At 37.6% G+C, this 19997-nt stretch overlaps 1 protein-coding gene across 2 annotated transcripts in view; it reads right to left on the reverse strand.

Annotated features, from left to right (window-relative positions):
• Window positions 1-550: 550 nt before the first annotated feature.
• Window positions 551-19997, reverse strand: part of HSD17B4 (hydroxysteroid 17-beta dehydrogenase 4) — a 64389-nt gene continuing 44942 nt past the window's right edge. For both annotated transcript variants that reach the window (XM_042012712.1, XM_042012713.1), the window contains exons 19-24: window positions 19253-19359; window positions 18855-18941; window positions 16395-16481; window positions 13718-13856; window positions 2942-3069; window positions 551-965 (exon numbers count right to left, since the gene is read on the reverse strand). In XM_042012712.1, the coding sequence (XP_041868646.1) occupies window positions 876-965; window positions 2942-3069; window positions 13718-13856; window positions 16395-16481; window positions 18855-18941; window positions 19253-19359 (638 nt within the window). In that variant the 3' untranslated portion in view covers window positions 551-875. The remainder of the gene's footprint in view (window positions 966-2941; window positions 3070-13717; window positions 13857-16394; window positions 16482-18854; window positions 18942-19252; window positions 19360-19997) is intronic.

Raw genomic sequence — 19997 nt, forward strand, 5'->3', positions numbered from 1 at the left:
AGCACACAAAATGTTGGTCACACTGATGAAATCAAATTTCCAAGTGTTCATGTGACAATCAGTGACTAAGAGCATACTTTCTTCAGGAAAACATATGGCCACAGCTGCTAACTCAGTTCTGGCCATAGGTTCAAAATGAGGAATTCACTTCCATCTTTCCCTGCTGCCATCATGCTGGCACTCATGAGAATGAATCTACATGAAGAACAATTTGGTTACAGTGATGGCCTTTGGTGTTAATGCCTCTCACATGAAGAAGTTTCTCCTAAAGAATTAAGGTTAACCACTTCGTAAGTAATTTACAAGAAAAACATATGAAAATGACTAATCAATATGAGTTCCAAAGTTCCAAGAGTTTTTTCCAGTGCAGAAAAAAACCACATAGTGACAAAATGTAAATAAATGGAATTTACTTCCATCTTCCATTTTGACAGAATTGTGAGAGCTTGAGACACAAAACATTAGTTTTAATAAGAAACCACACAGACTCATAGAAGCTAAATCTACCTAAGGCAACATGAATGAAGACTGACAGACACATAGAAAGAGATATTAAAGAAGTCTATTGGTTTAATTTTCTTCAGAATTAAGATAGAAATATATGCTTCATTGTAAGAACTACATACATTTTATTTAGATAAAGATGTGCAATGAGAAAAGTATGATTCTCTACCATTGCTGAGAAACTAAAAAGGGACAATAGTAACAGTTATGTTCATTTCATAACTTCTGTCTACAGCGATTAAATCAGCTTGTGTATTAGCAGTATAATGAATCAGTACATTGATGTTAACTAGCCTGCAAATCATTGGTTCTGAACTAATTGAGTTTTTATCTTCTAAAGTTCTTCATTGCTGGGTAGACGATCAAGCAGTTCAGAGTTTGGCATAATCCTTCAGGATCATTTCCAATTTCTGGCTCAGCATGATGTTCCCCTTCACTTTTAGTTTACCAGAAAAGAATGCCTAAAAGGAACAGAAGAGGGGGGGGAAAAAAAGGCATGTATTCAATTGTTTACTCACAAACCAAACAGCTGCTAGAACGAAACAAGACAACAAAGATAAGAATGGTTATTTAGCCATCAGGAGAAAGCCTTCAGTGCACAGTGCCTAATGGTTATCAGCTACTAACAAAAACTGCTCATTTCTAATACCATCCAGAACCAGATTTTTTTATCTATAGTGCAGACAAGGCCAAGTCTGTCACTCAGGGAAAGAAATAAAATAAAATAAAATAAATACAAAGCAACTTCAGTGGCCTCTGCTTCCTTTCTACATATAGCACAGAGGACTTCTCCAGGCGTAAGACAAATGCCTTCACAGAAGCTGATGGCAAAACTTCAGCAGGGCACAAAGATAAAGCTCCCAGCATCATCCCCTCATGCTGCAGATATCCATGTATCATTATAAGAAATGAAAAAATGGAATTAAAAGGCTATATAATGAAAATTAAAGACCTAATGAAAATGTAAGCTACACACTCAAATTCCTAACAAATACAAACACAAACTTGCAAAATGCATTACACACATAGGCTGAAGAAATGCAATGGTTTTGTACATAGCATATTACAACAAATAGGAAATAAGCAAGACTTTGTTGCATTTGCAGAGTTATACATCAACCAGTATTTTCACTTCAATGCTGGTATATTACATTTTTATTGTCCCTACTTCAAAGAGCTGTATACCCTGTTTCAATCTAGTTTGTATTTTTTTAAAACTAGTTTTGCTTTGCTGTGGCTTTGCAGTTTGAAAGCTCTTTGAAAGTTCTTTAGATGTGCTTTTGCGTAGTTCCATTACCTTGAAATACATTCATATAAAGAATAGAAAGAGCCAGCAGAAAAGAATTTTAATGGATTCTTTGAGCTTCTTCAAATCAAAAACTTCACAGAAACTCAAAGGAAACAGTAATACCTATGCATAGATGATATTCCTGAATTGCAATCACTGTTCTTTAGCATTCTGATGATTAGACATCAACATCTTGTTTATGCTTTATGCCTGCTGTATACAGAGGGTCACAAAGGATTTTACTCATGCGATATGTAAGACTCATAACAAACATTTGCCATGATCATTAGTCTCCAATTTCACAATCAAAGTCTTCAACAACTTCTGCTTGGGATCAAAGAAAAAGAACTGTTTGATACATGATGAGTTTAATTAAAGTTTTCATTTGCTCAAGCTTTAATCTGTAAGCTGACATATTAAATTTGTGACAGTTTAATTTACTTTTGCACAAGGCTGTTTTATTCGTAAAATTAGTAGTTTTAAGCAGTTGATTACTCCAACAAGCTAAAAGTGCAGACCCAGATTAGACCTTCCTTAAATCTTTCTTTCCCTGAAAAATACCCTGGTTTGGGGGAATTTTGACCATCTACATGCATGCATTGTCTTGACATTTCTCTTTGCTGCAGTACTAGCAATAAATCAGACCATTGCAACAAACATCAACTTCCTGCAACACAAGAATCAAAACAGCTTGAATGACCAAACTGACAAATCTAAGCTTGCAAATCGTATACCTTGAAGCACCAGGAAGCAAACAAACTATTAATTTTGTGCTGCCAGGCTTTATGTTACAGAATCACAGAATAGTCTGAGTTGGAAGGGACTCAGAAGAATCATTGTCCAACTATAAAGGGAATGGCCCACACAGGTATCAAACCCACAGCCTTGGTGTTACCAGGGCCCTGCTTTAGCCCTTTGTGGTTATCTTTGTCTACACATGACAAAGATGGCATAAATGTCTCCTCATGCTTTCTGGCAAATTCAGTACAAGGTACTGATGTGCTTATACCTCATTGACTCTGGTCTGCACTGTCAAAACATCCCAGGGTTTAGAATTTCAGAATGCAAACAGTCATGAACCACAGCTTGATTTAAGGCAAGCAATATGTCTACATACAAGAGAGTATGTCTATGACACCCAGGCTTTACCTTTTGGGGGTTGATCTTTTGCTGTACCACATCCATGAAATCCTCATCCGAGAGAGTGAAGGTGGTGTCAGCAGAACTTCTGGCAGGTCCTTGATACACTGCTCCAGAGCCATTCTTTAAGTCAATTGCTGAGAAATAAAAGTAAAGATAGTTTAATAAAGATAAAATTTTCAGGCTTAAGAACAGTACTTTCCTTACCTATTATCATAAAACATCCAGTCTAAACATAAATCTTGAGCTATCAGCCACTTATAAAATAAATTAGGTTTAATTCTTCTTCATCAATGAAAGAAAATAAAAAATTATTCCTGTACTAAAGGGGAGGGTGCTTACAGCAAGGACTGCCATTTAAAATTCTTGCAGCGATGGTAAAAACTATTTTTGAATGATGCTAAAGATGCACAAGATATTAATTAGTGCAATTATTGCAAGAATGTTCAAGTTAATAATAAAGCTCTCAAGTTCAAAAACATCCTATAGTCAGACAAGACAAACGTAGCTGTGTTCAGACACACTGCTGCATTTTCCCTGGTCTGTCCCACAGGCAATATAATATAGCCTATTCTGCTTCATGCAAGGAGTGTTTAAAGCCTTGCCAGTTATCTGTCTTTCTCTTCTGGAAAGACAAAAATTCCTCCAAGTGTCTGTAGCTTCAGAGTGTTCTTTTCCCATGCCAAATGACCTGCCAAAATAATCTATTACAAAGCTAACACTATCAGGTATTGTGTCATTTGTTTAGAAGAGTATTTTGACAGGATGTGCTGTGCCAAGTAATTCTCAGATTTTACAAATTCCCATCTTTCCTTTACACTTTTGCCTCTTGATCCATCCCACACATTATTCATGTGGATAGTCCTGCAAGGACATGGCGTCTCTCGTCACAGAATCATGGCTGCCAAGTTGGCTGCTCTTCATGGACGAATTTTAGGGCCCTCACCTAACCACTGAGACTTGTTTCTGCATAAACTCTCTTATGTGCAAATTTCTTCCAAATAACTTTTTGACAGGGTAAGGGAAACGATAAAGATTGAGAGTAGCTTTAGTCTATTTAAGTCTTTCATTTTCTGAAAGTAATATTTATCCAGTTATGGCAGAACTAGAAGGGGACTTAAGTGTACAAAATTGCTCAGTGAGAAGTGACGTACTGGATTATTATTTTCCAGTTGATTTTAAGGTAAATTATAATTTATGGAACAGATTTAATGCATATCACTAACTTCAGGCAATATGGGAAGAAATTAAAAAGGTTACTGAGTACCAGATGAATTATCCATACATTTGTGTTTGTGGGTAGGGGCTGTGTAACATCCTTGTGATCCGAAACAGTAGCTATATAGTCTAACATATGTGAGCCTTTACACATTACTCCTGTAGGTTACGCAGGCACAGACTATTATTAGAAAAACAAAAATCAAGAAAATCATCTACTGAATCATGAAGTGCAAGCTGCACACACAAACCAAACTCTGAGAGTGGATACCAGCTCTCACACTAAGTTAACCAAGCCTAACTGTCCATGTGCTTTTAAAATACAGCTCTACCCAAATGCTGGCAATGTTACACACCATGCCAGTGTAGGAACTGCTCCCTTTGAGCCAAACAGCAATGCCAGCAAGCCCAACAGATTAATTCACAAACCACAGACATGTCTAGGATGCCTACAGTTCTTAATCAACTGTTTTGAATTACTTCTGGACCTTAGGAATCCCTTCTTGTACTTCATTCTGCTGGCACTAGATTTTTTTCCTGTCCCTACCCTTCCTACACTGCTCCAGAAGGAACCCAAATGCTGAAAGCCTGACATACCCAAGACACAACTTCTCCTTCTTCACTAAGTACTGGCTGAAAAGCAATTTTGACATACTTTACTGATAATACTCATCCATCAGTCTCAGCAGTGTCAATTTTAGATGACAAAAGAAAAAGGTGTAGTGACTCAGAAAAGTTATAATGACACATTTTATTTTGAATATAGTACATAATTAACAGTCGTTGCATTGTTGTACATTAAGATATATCACTTACATTATTACAGTCCTTGTTCTCCTTCTCCATTTCCTAGCCAAATCCCAAGACCATAATTTACCAGTCAGTATCTACGATTAACAGTAACCTCAAAGCACAACCAGACCTTCAAACATTGCATAATCACGGCACCCATAATCAAGGTAAACCTTTCACGTTTACAAAATCACAGAATCATTAAGGTTGGAAAAGACCTCCAAGATCATTGAGTCCAACCTTTGACTGATCACTACCTTGACAACTAGACCACAGCAAGTTGTTCCTTGAACACTTCCAGGGACTCCACCCTTTCTGTGAAGTAATTTCTCCTGATGTACAATCCAAACCTCCTGTGGTGCAGCTTGAGGCCATTTCTTCTTGTCATGTCGCTGGCTGTGGAACCAGCAGGAGAAACCAACCCCCACCTGCCTACGCCCTCCTTTCAGGCAGTTGTACAGAGTGGTAAGGTCTCCCCCAAGCCTCTGTTTCTCCAGGCTAAACACCCCCAGCTCCCTCACAGGACCTGTGCTCCAGACCCTTCCCCAGCTCCATTTCCCTTCTCTGGACTCACTCCAGTACCTCAACGTCTTTCTTGTTGTGAGCGTCCCAAAACTGGACACAGCACCTGAGGTGTGGCCTCACCAGTGCCGAGTACAGGGGGACAATCACTGCCCCTGGTCCTGCTCGTCACACTATTGCTGATACAGGCCAGGATGCCATTGGCCTTCTTGGACATCTGTGCATCCACTGGCTCATGTTCAGCCAGTTGTCATCCAAAATCCTCAGATCCTTTTCTACTGGGCAGCTTTTCAGCCACTCTTTGCCCAGTCTGTAGCACTGCCTGGGGTTGTTGTGACCCAAGGACAGGACCTGAAACTTGACCTTGCTGAACCTCATCCAATTGCCCTTGGTCCATTGATCCAGCCTATACAGATCCCTCGGCAGAGCTTTCCTACCTTCCAGCAAATCAACATTTGCACCCAAGCTGGTGTCATCTGTGAAATGACTGAGGGGACAGTCAATCCCCTCATCCAGATCAAAAAAGATGATATTAAAGATATTAAACAGGACTGGCCCCAATACTGAGCCTTGGGAAACTCCACTAGTGACTGGCTCCACCACTCTTTGGCCCCAGCTATTCATACAGATTTTTACCCAGGAAAGATTATGCCTTTCCAAGATGTAGACTGCCACCTTTTCCAGGAGAATTCTGTGGGAAACAGTGCCAAAGGCTTTGCTGAGGTAGACCCATCCACCAGGTGGGTCACCTGGTCATAAAAGGAGACCAGGTTGGTCAGGCAGGACCTGCCTTTCCTAAACCTGTGCTGGCTGTGATCCTGGCCCCTTGGTTGTCCCGTATGTGCTGAGTGATCACAATCAAGATGACCTGCTCCATAACCTTGCTGGACACCGAAGTCAAGCTGATCACCTCAAATCCTTAACCTCATATCAAGTTAATCCTTACTAGAAATCCCAAATTTAAAAAAAAATTTAAAAAAATAAAAAAAAAATAGGACCGATATAGTCATATATTCCTTTCCCAAAAAGGTGAAAATGTTATTTCCGCTGCTTCTGTATTCTTTTTAAAGAATATTAAAATTTGTGATAAGGAGGAAAAAAAATGAAAAAAAATTACTGAGCAGCCACAAAAGCAGAGCATTCTGTGACAGCAAAACTGTCTTTTCCACAAAACACAGAGAACCTTCTATTGCTACTTTATCCATTCATTTTTGTAGGCTTCATCATAAATGAGTTGACCTCTCTAATGCAAGAAATAAAAAAAAAAAAAAAGGTGAAAAAAAAATGTGCCACTGTGGAGAAAGAGTGATCCAAAATACATTGGAAAGTAACTCCCCTCCTTATAAAGAATGAAGTATTACCACAGAAACTTGCTCATTCAATTTTTTTTCAGGGCAGGAAAACAAACAGAAGGATTAGAAACATACACAATCCATTTTCTTCCCTCTTGACCTATAGAATATTCAAGACAGTTGAGACTAGAGCACTGGCTCATGGACAAATAAACTAGCAATGAAAGACACAAGCTGAATGCCAGAACAGGTTCCAAGCATCAGAGCAGAAAAATCCTAGCTTTCCAATGACCAGAGAGAGTGCCCTCGTGTAAAATACAACTTTATGAGATAAAGCTATATATATATATATATATATACAAAACACAGCTGCCTGCTGTAGCAAGAAATGGTCTCGATGCAGGACTATGCAAGTTGTCTGCACACACGTGCTGGATACACTCTGTGGCCATAGCTAGCGTGTTGCCAGTGCAGCTGGCAGCCAGCTCAATAAGGATGTGGCACTGGGGCAGCCACGTTAGAGCTCAGGTGGCTGCAGACATGGGTAGCTGCCAGGTCTGCCCTCCACACTGCCACTGCAGCTCCAGTGCTGCCAGTAAAGAGGAGCAGCCCAAAAGTGCCTCCAGTGTCCTCTGCTCCTGAGCACATGCAGACCCTCCATGGCTGCTACAGCTAGAGCTCTGCTAGCCATTCACACGGCTGATGTTTGCAACATGGGTATGGGTACTCCCCCTTACGGTGTGGCAACACAAACTAACCTCAAAGCCAAAGCCCATTTTAAAAACTAATTGCCTTCTTAAATATGTAAAATTCTAGTATTACACATCTGGCAGAAAAGTAGAATCAAGAAGTTCAAGTGAATGAAATGCTAGTTTTCCTTCAAACTGTTGCTTGGATACATAAGTGTTACAATAATTAAGAAACTATGAATTATTATCATCCACAAGATGCTGTTGTAAGAGATGTAATAAAAAGAATGAAAAATTCACATATATAGAAATTAAAACACTAGACAAAACAGAAGACACTGACATTTTATAGCAGGTTGTCAAAAACCTAAAAATCTAGTATTTGGTGTACAGATTTTGTTTCGACTTTGAAGAGTGCCTTACACTTCCTAGGAGAAAAAACAGTCAAGACTTTTTTTTGTTTGGTTTGGGTTTTATTCTGCTTTACAGTGGCTAAACAAGGGCAATATAAGGCTCATCTTCTAAGCAAAAGAAAACAACTATCATCCATTCTTCATTGCCTGAAGTCATATTGCATCATAAATTATTGAGCAATTTCACCTTAATTTGTCAGCTATCCACAACCGACTACATGTAACGATTTCTTTCCAGTTCTCATAACAAAGTTTTATTCTTCTGAGAACTAGAAAGGAACAGAAACATCTCCTGCCTTCAGCACTAACTTCAGAAACACAAAGAAAAGCAACAGATGGGCAAACTCATCTGAGTACTGTTCTAGAGCACCATTAGCTATCAGCTAACAGATCTCAACAGCATTAACTTTTCTCTATGAAAAGAGAAGTTGAAATGAAGTACCTTAACTCTAAAAAAAAAAAAGATTAATATTTTATAACCCCTGAAAACAAAGGCAATTGTTGTACAGTAATAAATATGCAGGAGAGAGCAAAGCATGCTTTAGGTAGTGAAGCAAACTGGAGAAAGCTGGGGTGAGTGTCAATTAAGGTTTTTGTTAAAAAGTGACAGAAGGTAGCTTCAGTACCCCTACACTTACTACTTAGGTTTTGATACTTGCTTTGTCATCTTAAAAGGATTTTCAGCATCCTCTTGATTTAGAACAGCTTGCTTTTATACAGAAATAACACTAATTAAGGCCAGTTGTCAGGGGCTACAGTTCAACATTGTTTAAACAGCAGATGAGCTGTCCAGAATTTCATATCCTGAGTGCACGTCAAATGTTCTACACCTCCCCATGCCTTCACACCATCCACAGAGCACTCCGTAAAAGGAAAGTCCACTGCTGCCTAAACAGGCTAGTGTTATAATACTAGTGCCTCCATCAAGAAGTGTCTCTGTAACAACAAAAGCCAAATTCAACTCACAAATTTCCCTTCACTTAAACTTATAAAAATCCTGGTTTACTGCAGAAAGTAGAGATCAGAAGGTCTCTTAACAACTGCAGTTAAAACACTAGAAATAAATGTAAATACAGTAAAAAAAGAGAATTTTTGGTTCCTTATAGTTCCTTAAAAGTCATTCCTGCAGAATGACAGCATACATGAGAACAAATTTCACAGAATCGGAGAATCATGAAGGTTGGAAAAGATCTCTGAGATCACCAAGTCCAAGTTTTGACAGATCAATACCTTAACAACTAGACCATAGCACTGAGTGCCACACTCAAGTTATTTCTTGAGCACCTCATGGATACTGACCCCAGCACCTCCCTGGGCAGCCTATTCTTTCCATCAAGAAATTCTTCCTGATGTCCAACATGAACATCACATGGTTGGGGGCCATTTTTGCTGGTCCCATCATTTCCTACCTGGCAGAAGAGACTGACTCTCACTTGCCTATAACCTCTTTGCAGGCAATTGTAGAGAGTGATATGGTGCACCCTGAGCCTCCTTTCCTCCAGGCTAAACAGCCCCAGCTCCCTCAGCTACTCCTCATTGGACTTGTACTCCAGGCCCTTCTCCGGACATGCTCCAGCTCCTCAGTGCCGTTCCTGAACTGAGGGGCCCAGAACTGGACACAGCACTCAAGCTGTGGCTGCTGCCTTCTCTCTTCTGCTTTCTTCCCAGATCTCTAAGAGGCTAAAGGACATTAGCAGAAGATGCTGGAGTTACAATCATTGAGTAAGACAGCAATGGGCTTGCAGAGCCCGGATTGTTTCCAGCACTGTCAACTGCCACAGTTATCACAACAGCACAAAAGCTGTGCAAAGGTGACAAGTCAAAAAATTAAAACACAAGACAGAACTATATATCCAATGTAATAAGAGAAAGAAGCCTAGCAAGTAGCCCAAAAGAATCAGAAACACTGCTTGTAAAGGCCTGGGAGGCCCTTAAAAAGAGAGGCTTGAAAAGAAGATAGATAATGAATTAATTAACATCAAGTCATGGCTTAAAACAAAACAAAAAACTCAGCCACAATAATATTCCTCTTCACATATTAGTTGTTTCAGTGATAAGTTGTCAAGAATTTTGACCATACACTGAAAAAGTATGTAATATTTAGCTACGTGAACCAAATTCTAAATTAATTTTAACGTCATATTTTCCTTTTTGCTTTCTTGTTGCTATTTACATTATGGGATCAACCCTCCAAAATGGCACTTTTACTTAGAAAAGACAGAAAGATAGTTCAGAATTGATCTAATCTAGCAGCATAATATTTACAAAAATGATTTAAAATGCTTGTACACAGAAGATCAACTAATAACTACCAGGCCAAATTTAAATACATGGTAAAGAGTGCAATTCTACTTAACAGAGCTGAGTAACATTAAATTCTGAAGCATGTTTGAAAACCAGTCAAAATAAGGACATAGAAATAAATTCAAACTATAGCAAAGGTAACATCTTACTACCATTTTAAGTTTCTAAAGTAAAAAATTAATTTGTCAATAAAATTTCTAATTATGCACAGAAGCTTACATTACACTAACAACTGAAAAAGTCAAGCATTCAAGTCAGCAAATGACACTGCCAATGTTACATATTCTGAACTGTCAGCACTCATCTGCATTACAAAAGTCTTGCTGATGACCAGATAGAGATCTTCTAAAGATCACATAAATTCAGAAATCTTTTGGATTATTGACAATATCCTAACTGCAAGAAAGCTGTCTTCCTTTGAATGTAAACTCATAAACTACCATCTTCTTCCACATTAACCATGGAAAATAAATTATACCAGCATCTGGTAGAAGAGACAGTACAAGATCATGCTCTTGAATACTGAATAATAACATAAGATATGCAAACAAACAAAAAGAATTAAGTTGGCAACTGCTTATAAATCTGAAGTACTCACCTCTTGGGAGGTATTTTGCTTTGTGTTTGTTTGGGTATATGGTTTTCAATGGCAGGAAAGTGTTTTCAAATATTCCCAAAATAAAAATTCCATCATGCAGATACATATATACTTTGCCATTAAAAATGTACCATAGGAGTTGAATAAACATCAACAGTAGATGGCTCTTGATCCATATAAGGACAGTGAAGGCTGACACTACAGTTGTCATAGCTCCTGACATTCTGCTAGTGAGTTTTCCTAACTATTTTCATATTGACAATATGAAAGTTTAGATTATTGGTAGGGCTTTAACTATTTTAGTACTAACCAACTCCTGTTTTCTTCATCCTATAAGTATTTTCAAAGACACACAAAAATATTCAGAAAACACAAACAAATACAGAAATAGGATGACACAGGAAGTTCTTTCAAAAAGAGTGATATACAAGGGACGTAGTAGCATACCAATACTCCTGAAGGGAAAAGTAAACAACATTTTCTGCAGACACCCTGCTGGGTCACCTAGATATTTACATTCAGTCTTACATATTTACTACACCACATATGTTGCAGTAATTCATAAGCTTGAAGGAACTGACCACACTGTAAAAATATTCACAGTACCTTTTCCAAGACTCTGTAAATGTTTCATTTCAGCTCTCAACAGCGGTCAGCAACAGGAAATGTTTAAAATATTAGATTAGCTCCTCCACCCACCATCCCACAGGGAGCTTTAAGGTTTTTCCAAATTAATATTATAGTACAGAAAATTTTCACTGGAACAGAAGTAAAGGGACAAACAGAAGTTATGTCTATTTAATCCCTTTTAGCTAGGGACATATGAGTAGGAAGAAGGCAGTACCTTCCTCCTACTGCTTCATTAGGAGAAACAGGAGAGAACAAAAGACTGAATATTGATTTATTCAAAGCAGGAGCACTCTCTTGATCTGAATACAATAGCAAAAACATTCACCTGTTTCCACTCTAATAAAACTTGGTCTCATGAGGCAGGTAAGGGCACTGCTTAGGCCTAAATCTCTAAGTATGCTCGTTCTGCGTTCAGCAACTTGCAGTTTCAGAACTTCTGGAGTGAGAAATTTTAATCGTGTCTTGGAACACCCCTCAACCAATTTCTCCTCCAGTGACTTGTCCCTCTATTCTCTGGACATACATAGTACTGAATTTAGGCGATCTATAAAGCAGTTCCAAAGTTAAAGTCAATGATCAATCAACTTGAAATAGTTTTCTGGTGGTTATTATAAACATGACCATGACTTATATCAAATTTAGTTATGCATGAAACAATAGACGAGATTGATGTAGAGTATAGAGTGATTGCCCAACAACCCCAAGTTTTCCACTTTAAATTATTCACGAGTTTAACCTATGCACTTCTAATTATCATCTAAAAATGTAAGCAAAAACACAAGTAAAACTTCATAAGCCTTCTATCCAAGTTCAAACCATGTCCATAATTTACATTAGTTCATGCAAAAATGGAAAACTGCAGAGAGTAGAAATGATTAAGAGCAGTAATGAATTTTAAGACAGGATTTCTGAGTTGGATTATTGAATATTTCCCTTGTCTCATTTTGATGTATCGGTAGTCAGGTGGCATAATCTACACAGGTATATTCAGAATATTTATTAACTTCTATCCAAATGGAAATCACTCCTTAACCCTCAAAAACTGCTTAAAAAGCAATGCAAACAGAACATAACTATCCTGGTCAACCTGTCATGTATAATATTTTTCCTGAAACTTAACAGTAGTCTTGCTACTCAGAATCTCTGCTGGTTAACATCAGGAAAAGATAAAGTGAGATTATAGGCTTCTAAATTGCTCTGTAAGAGGACAAGCAGTTTCTTATACAATTTTTTGAGAACAGACTACTGTAAAAATGTAACAATAGTTTTAAAAAAATCAGTGTACAGAAAAAAACATAATGCAGACCTGATCTGACCTACTGTGAGTCTCCTCCTTCAGCCCGCCAAAAGGCAGCTCACTTCACCTGCATCGTCCCCAAAACTCTTTTGTCTACATCCAACCACTGAGACCAATCTAAAAGAAGAAGTCTAAGCACCAGACTTGACCCAAAGACTTTCACTTCTCCACAAAAAGATCTGGAAGTTACAACCTGACTAAGCTTTTTCCCTTGGAAAAACTTTACACTCCGCCAATAGACCAGTAGACATGTCAACTAAAAACCAAAAAAAATTTCCAAAGATAATAAAATCTGTCCAATCAATAAAATTAGATTTGGGGGTTGTTTTCAAAAATACATATCCTTATAAAGAGAGCAAAGCAGAATTTAAGAAGAAAAGGTTTTTGAGAACGTAGTTGTGCCCCCATCAGACCACTTCACACAATTCTACTATTCACTTAATCAGGAAACAGTTCTGCTCTGACCCATTGCTATTACAGGCTTTTGTTTCTTGTCATCAACTAGTCCCATGCTTAAACAATGGGAAATCATTATTATGCCTCCATTAAACCTTGATCTCAGAAAATTTAAATGGAAACAAATCGGGCTACATTTTCACTGAAGTGACAAGAACAATTCAGTAGAAATAATTACTTATTTGTTTTAGATCAGTTAGCATGTACATCACCAGCAGACTAATTACTGTAATACTCCTACTAGGCTAATTTTGCATGCTTTCCTAAGTGCAGTGGAAATCCAATGTGTAAAATGTAAATAGAAATGCACAAAAGTTCTAAAGGATGGTTTGCCTCTGCCTACATCTAAATAGGCAAGTTACAGAAGTATGTTCCTAGAAAGGTTAGTAACTGCAAATTTTATCTGACCTCCTTGTCATTTGTGCACCCAGAATGCATTCAGACCTGTAGGTCCCAGTGTATATTTATCTACTACATTATGCTTAGTTCCAAGCTATTAGTTTAATTAGAATGAATAGAATTAATCCCACTTCATAAAAATGCATCAGGGAGTTATATAAATGCTACAACTTACTCCACTGCATTGCTGTTTTTCCATCTTTAGTGATGTCCCACTGGAATATGGCATTTACTTTCTTTACCAATTCATTTCCCATCTCTTTTACACGACGACCAATTTCTTCGAACACAAGGTTACTCTGCAGCCCTTCAGTCTTTAAAAAAAAAAAAAGAGGATGAAGAATTTAAAATTGAAACTTTGTTAAAAGGTACTGAATATGTCTCTTAGTTCAAAAATTGTGTGCTGTAAAGGATCTATAGCAGAATTATTAAAAGCAATTGAGCAGAATTATTAAAAGCAATTACCTCTCTACCACAAAATAATTACCTCTAGCGACCATCAGCACTAAAAAATACATTCAAGCAGAATATTCTTCATTTCAAATTTTCATTTAAAATTATTTCAAATCTTGCTTTTGCAGTTTTTATCATTTATCATTACAATTTAAGACAAGTTTTTTAATTAACGCCCTAAGAGTTTCTAAATTGCCCTTTTTTTCCTTTGGAGGATAACCACTGCCACTTTCTCCACGGTGAATGTCATGTTAGTTTTCAGAACAAAAAAATGTTTTTACCAGTACACTACTTTAACTTGACATGGAAAATGTTCAAAACATACTGCACTATGAACACAGTCAAAACTCCAGTGCAGACAAAATTTGAGAGTGGGATTAGCTACACTTACATTTTCAACTTTTTCAAACGCATTATTTTGCAAGCCTTTCACTGTCTTTCTTTTAACAAATATTTATACTGGATAAAAGGCTACACTTTAGGAAGCTACTTCAGTGACATTTTTCGTCTAACTGGAACTGGAGCAAAGAAGGTCTCAGAGCTTTAATTGTTCACTGTACCTACCTGTACAGCAGAACAAAAAACTCCTCAGGATGCTATCTTGTCACCTCTTTGGTTAAACCTAACATTTTTCATTATATAATAGGGTTCCCAATGGCATTTAAATTTGCCAATCTTCACTCAGTCAGGCCGGTTTCCCTGGTGGGTGTCTGACCCTGTCAGCAAATTTCTGTCAAAGCACCTTAATTTCTCAAAATAAGCTTAAATAAAAACACCTGTTATGCCCAAGTTTAAAAAAACAAGAAAATCTAAGTAGATCAGAAAAGTTCTAAAAGTTTGAACTTCATTCAACAATTCCAAACAGCAGAAGATTAAACACAAGCAGCAAAAAGAAACAAGTTCCTGGAAAAATCAGAGAATCATAGGATGGCCTGAATTTGAAGGAATCCCAAAGATAAACTAGTTCTAACCCCCCTGTTAGGGGGCAGGGACACTTTTCCCTCCATGAAGTTGCTCCAAGCCCCACCCAGCCTAGTCTTCAACATTTCCAGGGATGAGGCAGCCACAGCTGGGAAACCTGTTCCAGTGCCTCACCAAACTCACAGTAACGAATTTGTTCTTCAGATCTAATCTAAACCTATTCTCCTTTAGTTTGATACCATTCCCCCTTATCCTGTCACTACATGCTCTTGTAAAAAGTTCATCTTTGTCTCCCTTCAGGTAGTAAAAGGCCACAATTAGGTCACCCTGAAGCTTTCTCTTTTCCTGGCTGAACAAACCCAATTTTCTTAGCTTTTTCTCATGAGAGAGATGCTTAACTTCCCTAATTTTCTTGATGTCCCTCCTCTGGACTCACTCCAACAGGCCAATGCCCTTCCTGTGTAGGAGACCCCAGAAATGGACGCAGCACTGCAGGTGGGGTCTCACCAGAGCAGAGGGGCAGAATCCCTCCCTTGCCCTGCTGGCCACACTGCTTTGGATGCAGCCCAGGTATCATCCACTATTCGTCATTCTGTGATCACAATCTTTATATGAATGTCACTATCTCAGTCTTTCATAAACTTCAAAGGATTAAAGTTTCATTGTTTGCAGGCAAGAATCAGTGGGGAAAAAACGTAACAGTTTATTAAGGCAACACATTATGCACTGCCTTAAGCGACTTTTAGACCACATTAGGAACCCCGGTCATCCTCACAATTGCATGTACAATTCTTTTGTGGGAAGTCTGGTACCCAAGGCTTAAGGCATACGTGCATGCAGGGCATTTCTTAAAATATACACAGTATAAACTGCGTATTTGTGCTAGACCTAACCACATGTACAAACAGCTCTCAGAGTCTTATTTCAAAATGATTCAATGACAAAACTTCTGTGAGTACATTATCTCATTTTCACTTATGCTAATGCTTCCCTGCCACTCTCCCCGTGTCTCTGAAAAAATTGAGAAAGGTCACACACTTTTACATCCCACACAGAGTTTGATCTTCAACATCTACAAAATAAAAACAGAATCATTGTTCTACAAATACAGATCCAAATTATACGAAATAATTTCAATTTTAAGTTATGCAAGTGCTCAAAACATGGGGCCCTCCCTGGTACATGCCCCACTTTGTTTTGTAACATACAGCAAAATGCTTATCCTGAGAGTTCAGTTAGCATCAAGTACATCGTACTACATCAGCCATCAGAACAACTGAAATTTTCCTCTCAAACAGATCAATTTACATCTGTATCTTAAACGGCATGCGTGTTAACATCGCTGAACTCATAACTCCTCTGAATACTGCAAATAAGTAAGACTGGTAAGAGACATAAATATTTTTTCTGTGTTTTTCGCAAAAATAAAGCCTAACTATGCTTCTCTGCAAGTTAAGACTTCTATTGCTTCCACCTACCATCAGAGGCTCTTGAGCAGGCTTAGCCAATGCTGGTACTATATCCACATAGCCCCCTGCAATGGCAACTTCTCCAGTCTCCTTGACCTGTAGTGGAGGGGAAAAAAATGCATTAAAGAGGTGATGTATTTGCAAAAAGTCACAACAGAAGGGCATCTAAGGAGTATTATTCCTGGTATTTTAAAATCAGAGATGAAAAGAGAAAACATAAAAGTTACAGAGTGAAAAAAAACACCTCATAAATGTGGTGTAGTCTTGAGGCAAGTTGTTATACCATGTTTTTCAAACAGCTCTTCAAGCAAAGTAATTATTTGCCTCTGGAGAAATTGTACCAATATATATATTGCTGATGCTCTGTTCACAAAACAGTTGAAAAACCTTATTTACCTCCAGTGTTTATAAGTTGCTGACAATATTTCTTCATAAATAGTTCTTAAAAAGACATTGTTCTAAAATGTTTTTCCTTGAGGTAGATATTCAGTTGTCAAGAGTCCATTTAGACAATTTCACTATCTCCACATGCCTTATACTGCAACTTCCAGTAGAAACAGCTTTTTAAGCATTGTAAAACAAGAAAGATTACAAAGAGAATGATGGAAAATACCTGAATTCCCTCCTGGATTAATTTTTTGAAATAGTTAATTCAGAGAAGAAACTGGATTTCAATTTGGCATTGTCTCTTTGAGGGATGTGACAAACCATACTGACTTACGGCAGCTAACAGAAGATGGCAAATTGATGCACTGACTATGCATATAGAGGTGTATGGTAAATAGTCAAGCTGGAGGAATATCAAGTATCACAGCCCAGTTTATGGCACTACATTAACAATCACTCAAACCATGCTTAACAGCTTGTCACCTGCTGCCACTGCACTTCAGACAATGGTGAAAATGGATTCAAACCACCCTATCAAAGTTGTATGTCCACTTTAGTTTGATTTAACCAGAGTTTATTTCAACACAATGGCTTTAATTCAGAAAAATTCAGCATGCAATAAGAAACAAAATTCTGCACAACTCATAACTGTTTAAGATGGTTTTCTACAATCCTGTTAAACCTTGTAACTTCTATCCAAAATCAGTTACTCCTAAGTTGTGGAAGAAGAAAAAACCTTAGCAAAATTCACCCAACTCTACATATTAGCAATTACTAAACCAAGCATTACTACAAATTCAGCCTTTAAACACAACAGAACAACTCATTCTGTTTACAAGGGCTTGGAAGCTTATTATGAACTCTATTAATTAACATGGTATATGGAAAAGTTAATATATCAGTTCTAGAAATTCTGTCAGGACTGGGTGTTAGTACCTTTTAAATATAGCTACAGTAATCTCCAAAGCTCACATGAGACACCAAACTATTTACTACTAGTAATTAGAGATGGAGAGTTCGTACACAGTAGTCTCTGCACTGTTACCATTCTGGAATTCTGTAGCTGCTCATCAGGTCTGCAAACATAATCTGCCTCCTTCAGTCAATTTATATCCCAGAAAGCTGTATTCCTGTGGAAACAGCAATCCTCTGCTCCTATGATGACTCTCCTTGTTTGAGTTTGCCTGCCCAATCCTCCCTGCAGGTGCAACTGTACTTGCTGCCCTACTCACTAATCAACAGCTGGCTACAATTTTTCAGAGATGAGGCTGCAAAACTTTGGCCAGCAAAGCAATATAAATTGCACTGCACAGGCCAAAGCAAATACTGATAAATACCAGTATCAAACCATAGGTTAAGAAAGTGACAGTGTCATACAATGCTGCAGAAGCGATGAACATTTAGTTTTTGCCCTTTACCTGGAGTTTTGCCCTTAGCTCCCACTAAGTAGCCTATGACATGGAGGTGAAGATTACAGGATACCCACATAAAATGCTAATAGCAAGAACAAAGAAAATAGAATAATGCAAACCCATATTTTGTAAAAGTGTAAACTCTGTTTTATTGTAGTTACTATGTCCAACTGCTATGAAATTTCCATTTTCAGGAAGTTGTTCTGTGTAGCTGCAGCTTAAGTTTAACTCAATCTAAGCTAAATCTGTAGCACATTTACCTGCATAAACTGTCAGGAATCGATTAAGACAAATAAATGTAAAACAAAACAAAAAGATGTATACAAAAAGTTATGAGTTAACTCCAGAAAACAAGTACACACTATGATGACTTGAGGATGACTGCTTTTTTCTCTTCCCCAGTGGACAAACACAAAAAATGCAACAGAATGGAAAGATTCCTCATTTAATATGAGGGTATTAAGTCCTATGACTATAATGGTACTTCTATTAGAATCTTAGTGACACCATAAAGTAAGTAAGACTATTTCATTCTATTTACTTCATCTCTTTACAAAGTCTTTGCCAATGGTGTGCTTAATGAGTCATCTTTCCTTGCTCACCCTCATATCCCCAGTTTTTAAACCAATACATCTTTCTCTGGAGCCCACAATGAAGAGATTGTTCTGACCTTGGTCTGAAAATGGATTCTATTTCCTTCCTTCCACATTTCTGTTTGCAAAGTTTGCCCCGGATAGACTGGTTTTGCAAAGCGAACCTAAAAACAAAAAAAAGAAAAAAAAAAGCTGGGGTTGCGAAAAGATTTGTGTGTCATATGTAAGCTTAAACACAAAGGCCCTAATGAAATGATAAAAAGTAAAGAGAAAAATTAAGTCAACTATCAATGTAGAAAGCCTAAATATTTACGTAAGCATACAGGACAGAGGCATTAAAATGCATGCAGCCATAAGTAAAAGCAATTCTGGCAGTTAAGATATGTGTAAGACTTCCCCCACACTGAAGATTTCTTTTGGGACTAAAACCAGAAAAAAATCAAGAAAATTAACTGCAAAGAATGAACAAACAGACCTTGATTGCCTTGAATCTGTTCACATCATTATCTGCAAACTGCTTCAAAACGTTCCTTGCAGCAAACCCAAAGGTGCATAGTCCATGAAGTATAGGCTTCTTAAACCCTATTTAAAATAATAACATTTTAGTGTTTTTAATACTAGGACTTTGAATGCAGCTTCTATTAATATCTGTACTTTATTCATAGTATTTTTCTACATTAGTGTTCTTAATCCTTTTTCTTTTTAACCTAATTTATCTCACTGAAAAAGTGTCTGTCACTATTTATTGTTTCCTCTACTTTTGGACAACGGAAAGTGCTTGCTGACAACTTGCACTCTTAGCACTGCCTTTGCTCTGTGAGACTCACAAGTAGAATTAGTCCCTGTCTGTAGAAGTGAAAAAAGGAAAAATAAGGAGATTGTCTGTTTTAGTACACGGGCATAGGCACACTAGACAAGCAGTTACATGAAAGCATGTATATCAAGGGTAAGAGGTATTGTAATCATTAAAAAGTGGCAATACGAAGATTATTTGATACTTTCCGTTTTGAATTCCTATTCATGGTTGGTTGAAGTCTTCTAATATAATGCCCACTTCAGGATTAATTTATCTTTATTTAGAAATTTTAAAAAGAAGGAAAATTTGCAGTGTTTTTCTGTTTCTCTTATATTAATATTTTTGTCAAGTTTCCTCACACTCCTATGCTTTGAAGCAGGAGCTCAACCTTGGCAGAGGATAAGCTCTATATTTGTGTTGCATC

The sequence above is a fragment of the Corvus kubaryi genome, unplaced genomic scaffold, assembly GCF_017639235.1.
Source record: "Corvus kubaryi isolate FWS band 111438036 unplaced genomic scaffold, C.kubaryi_AGA036_p1.0 split1-37296, whole genome shotgun sequence".
Taxonomy (NCBI): domain Eukaryota; kingdom Metazoa; phylum Chordata; class Aves; order Passeriformes; family Corvidae; genus Corvus; species Corvus kubaryi.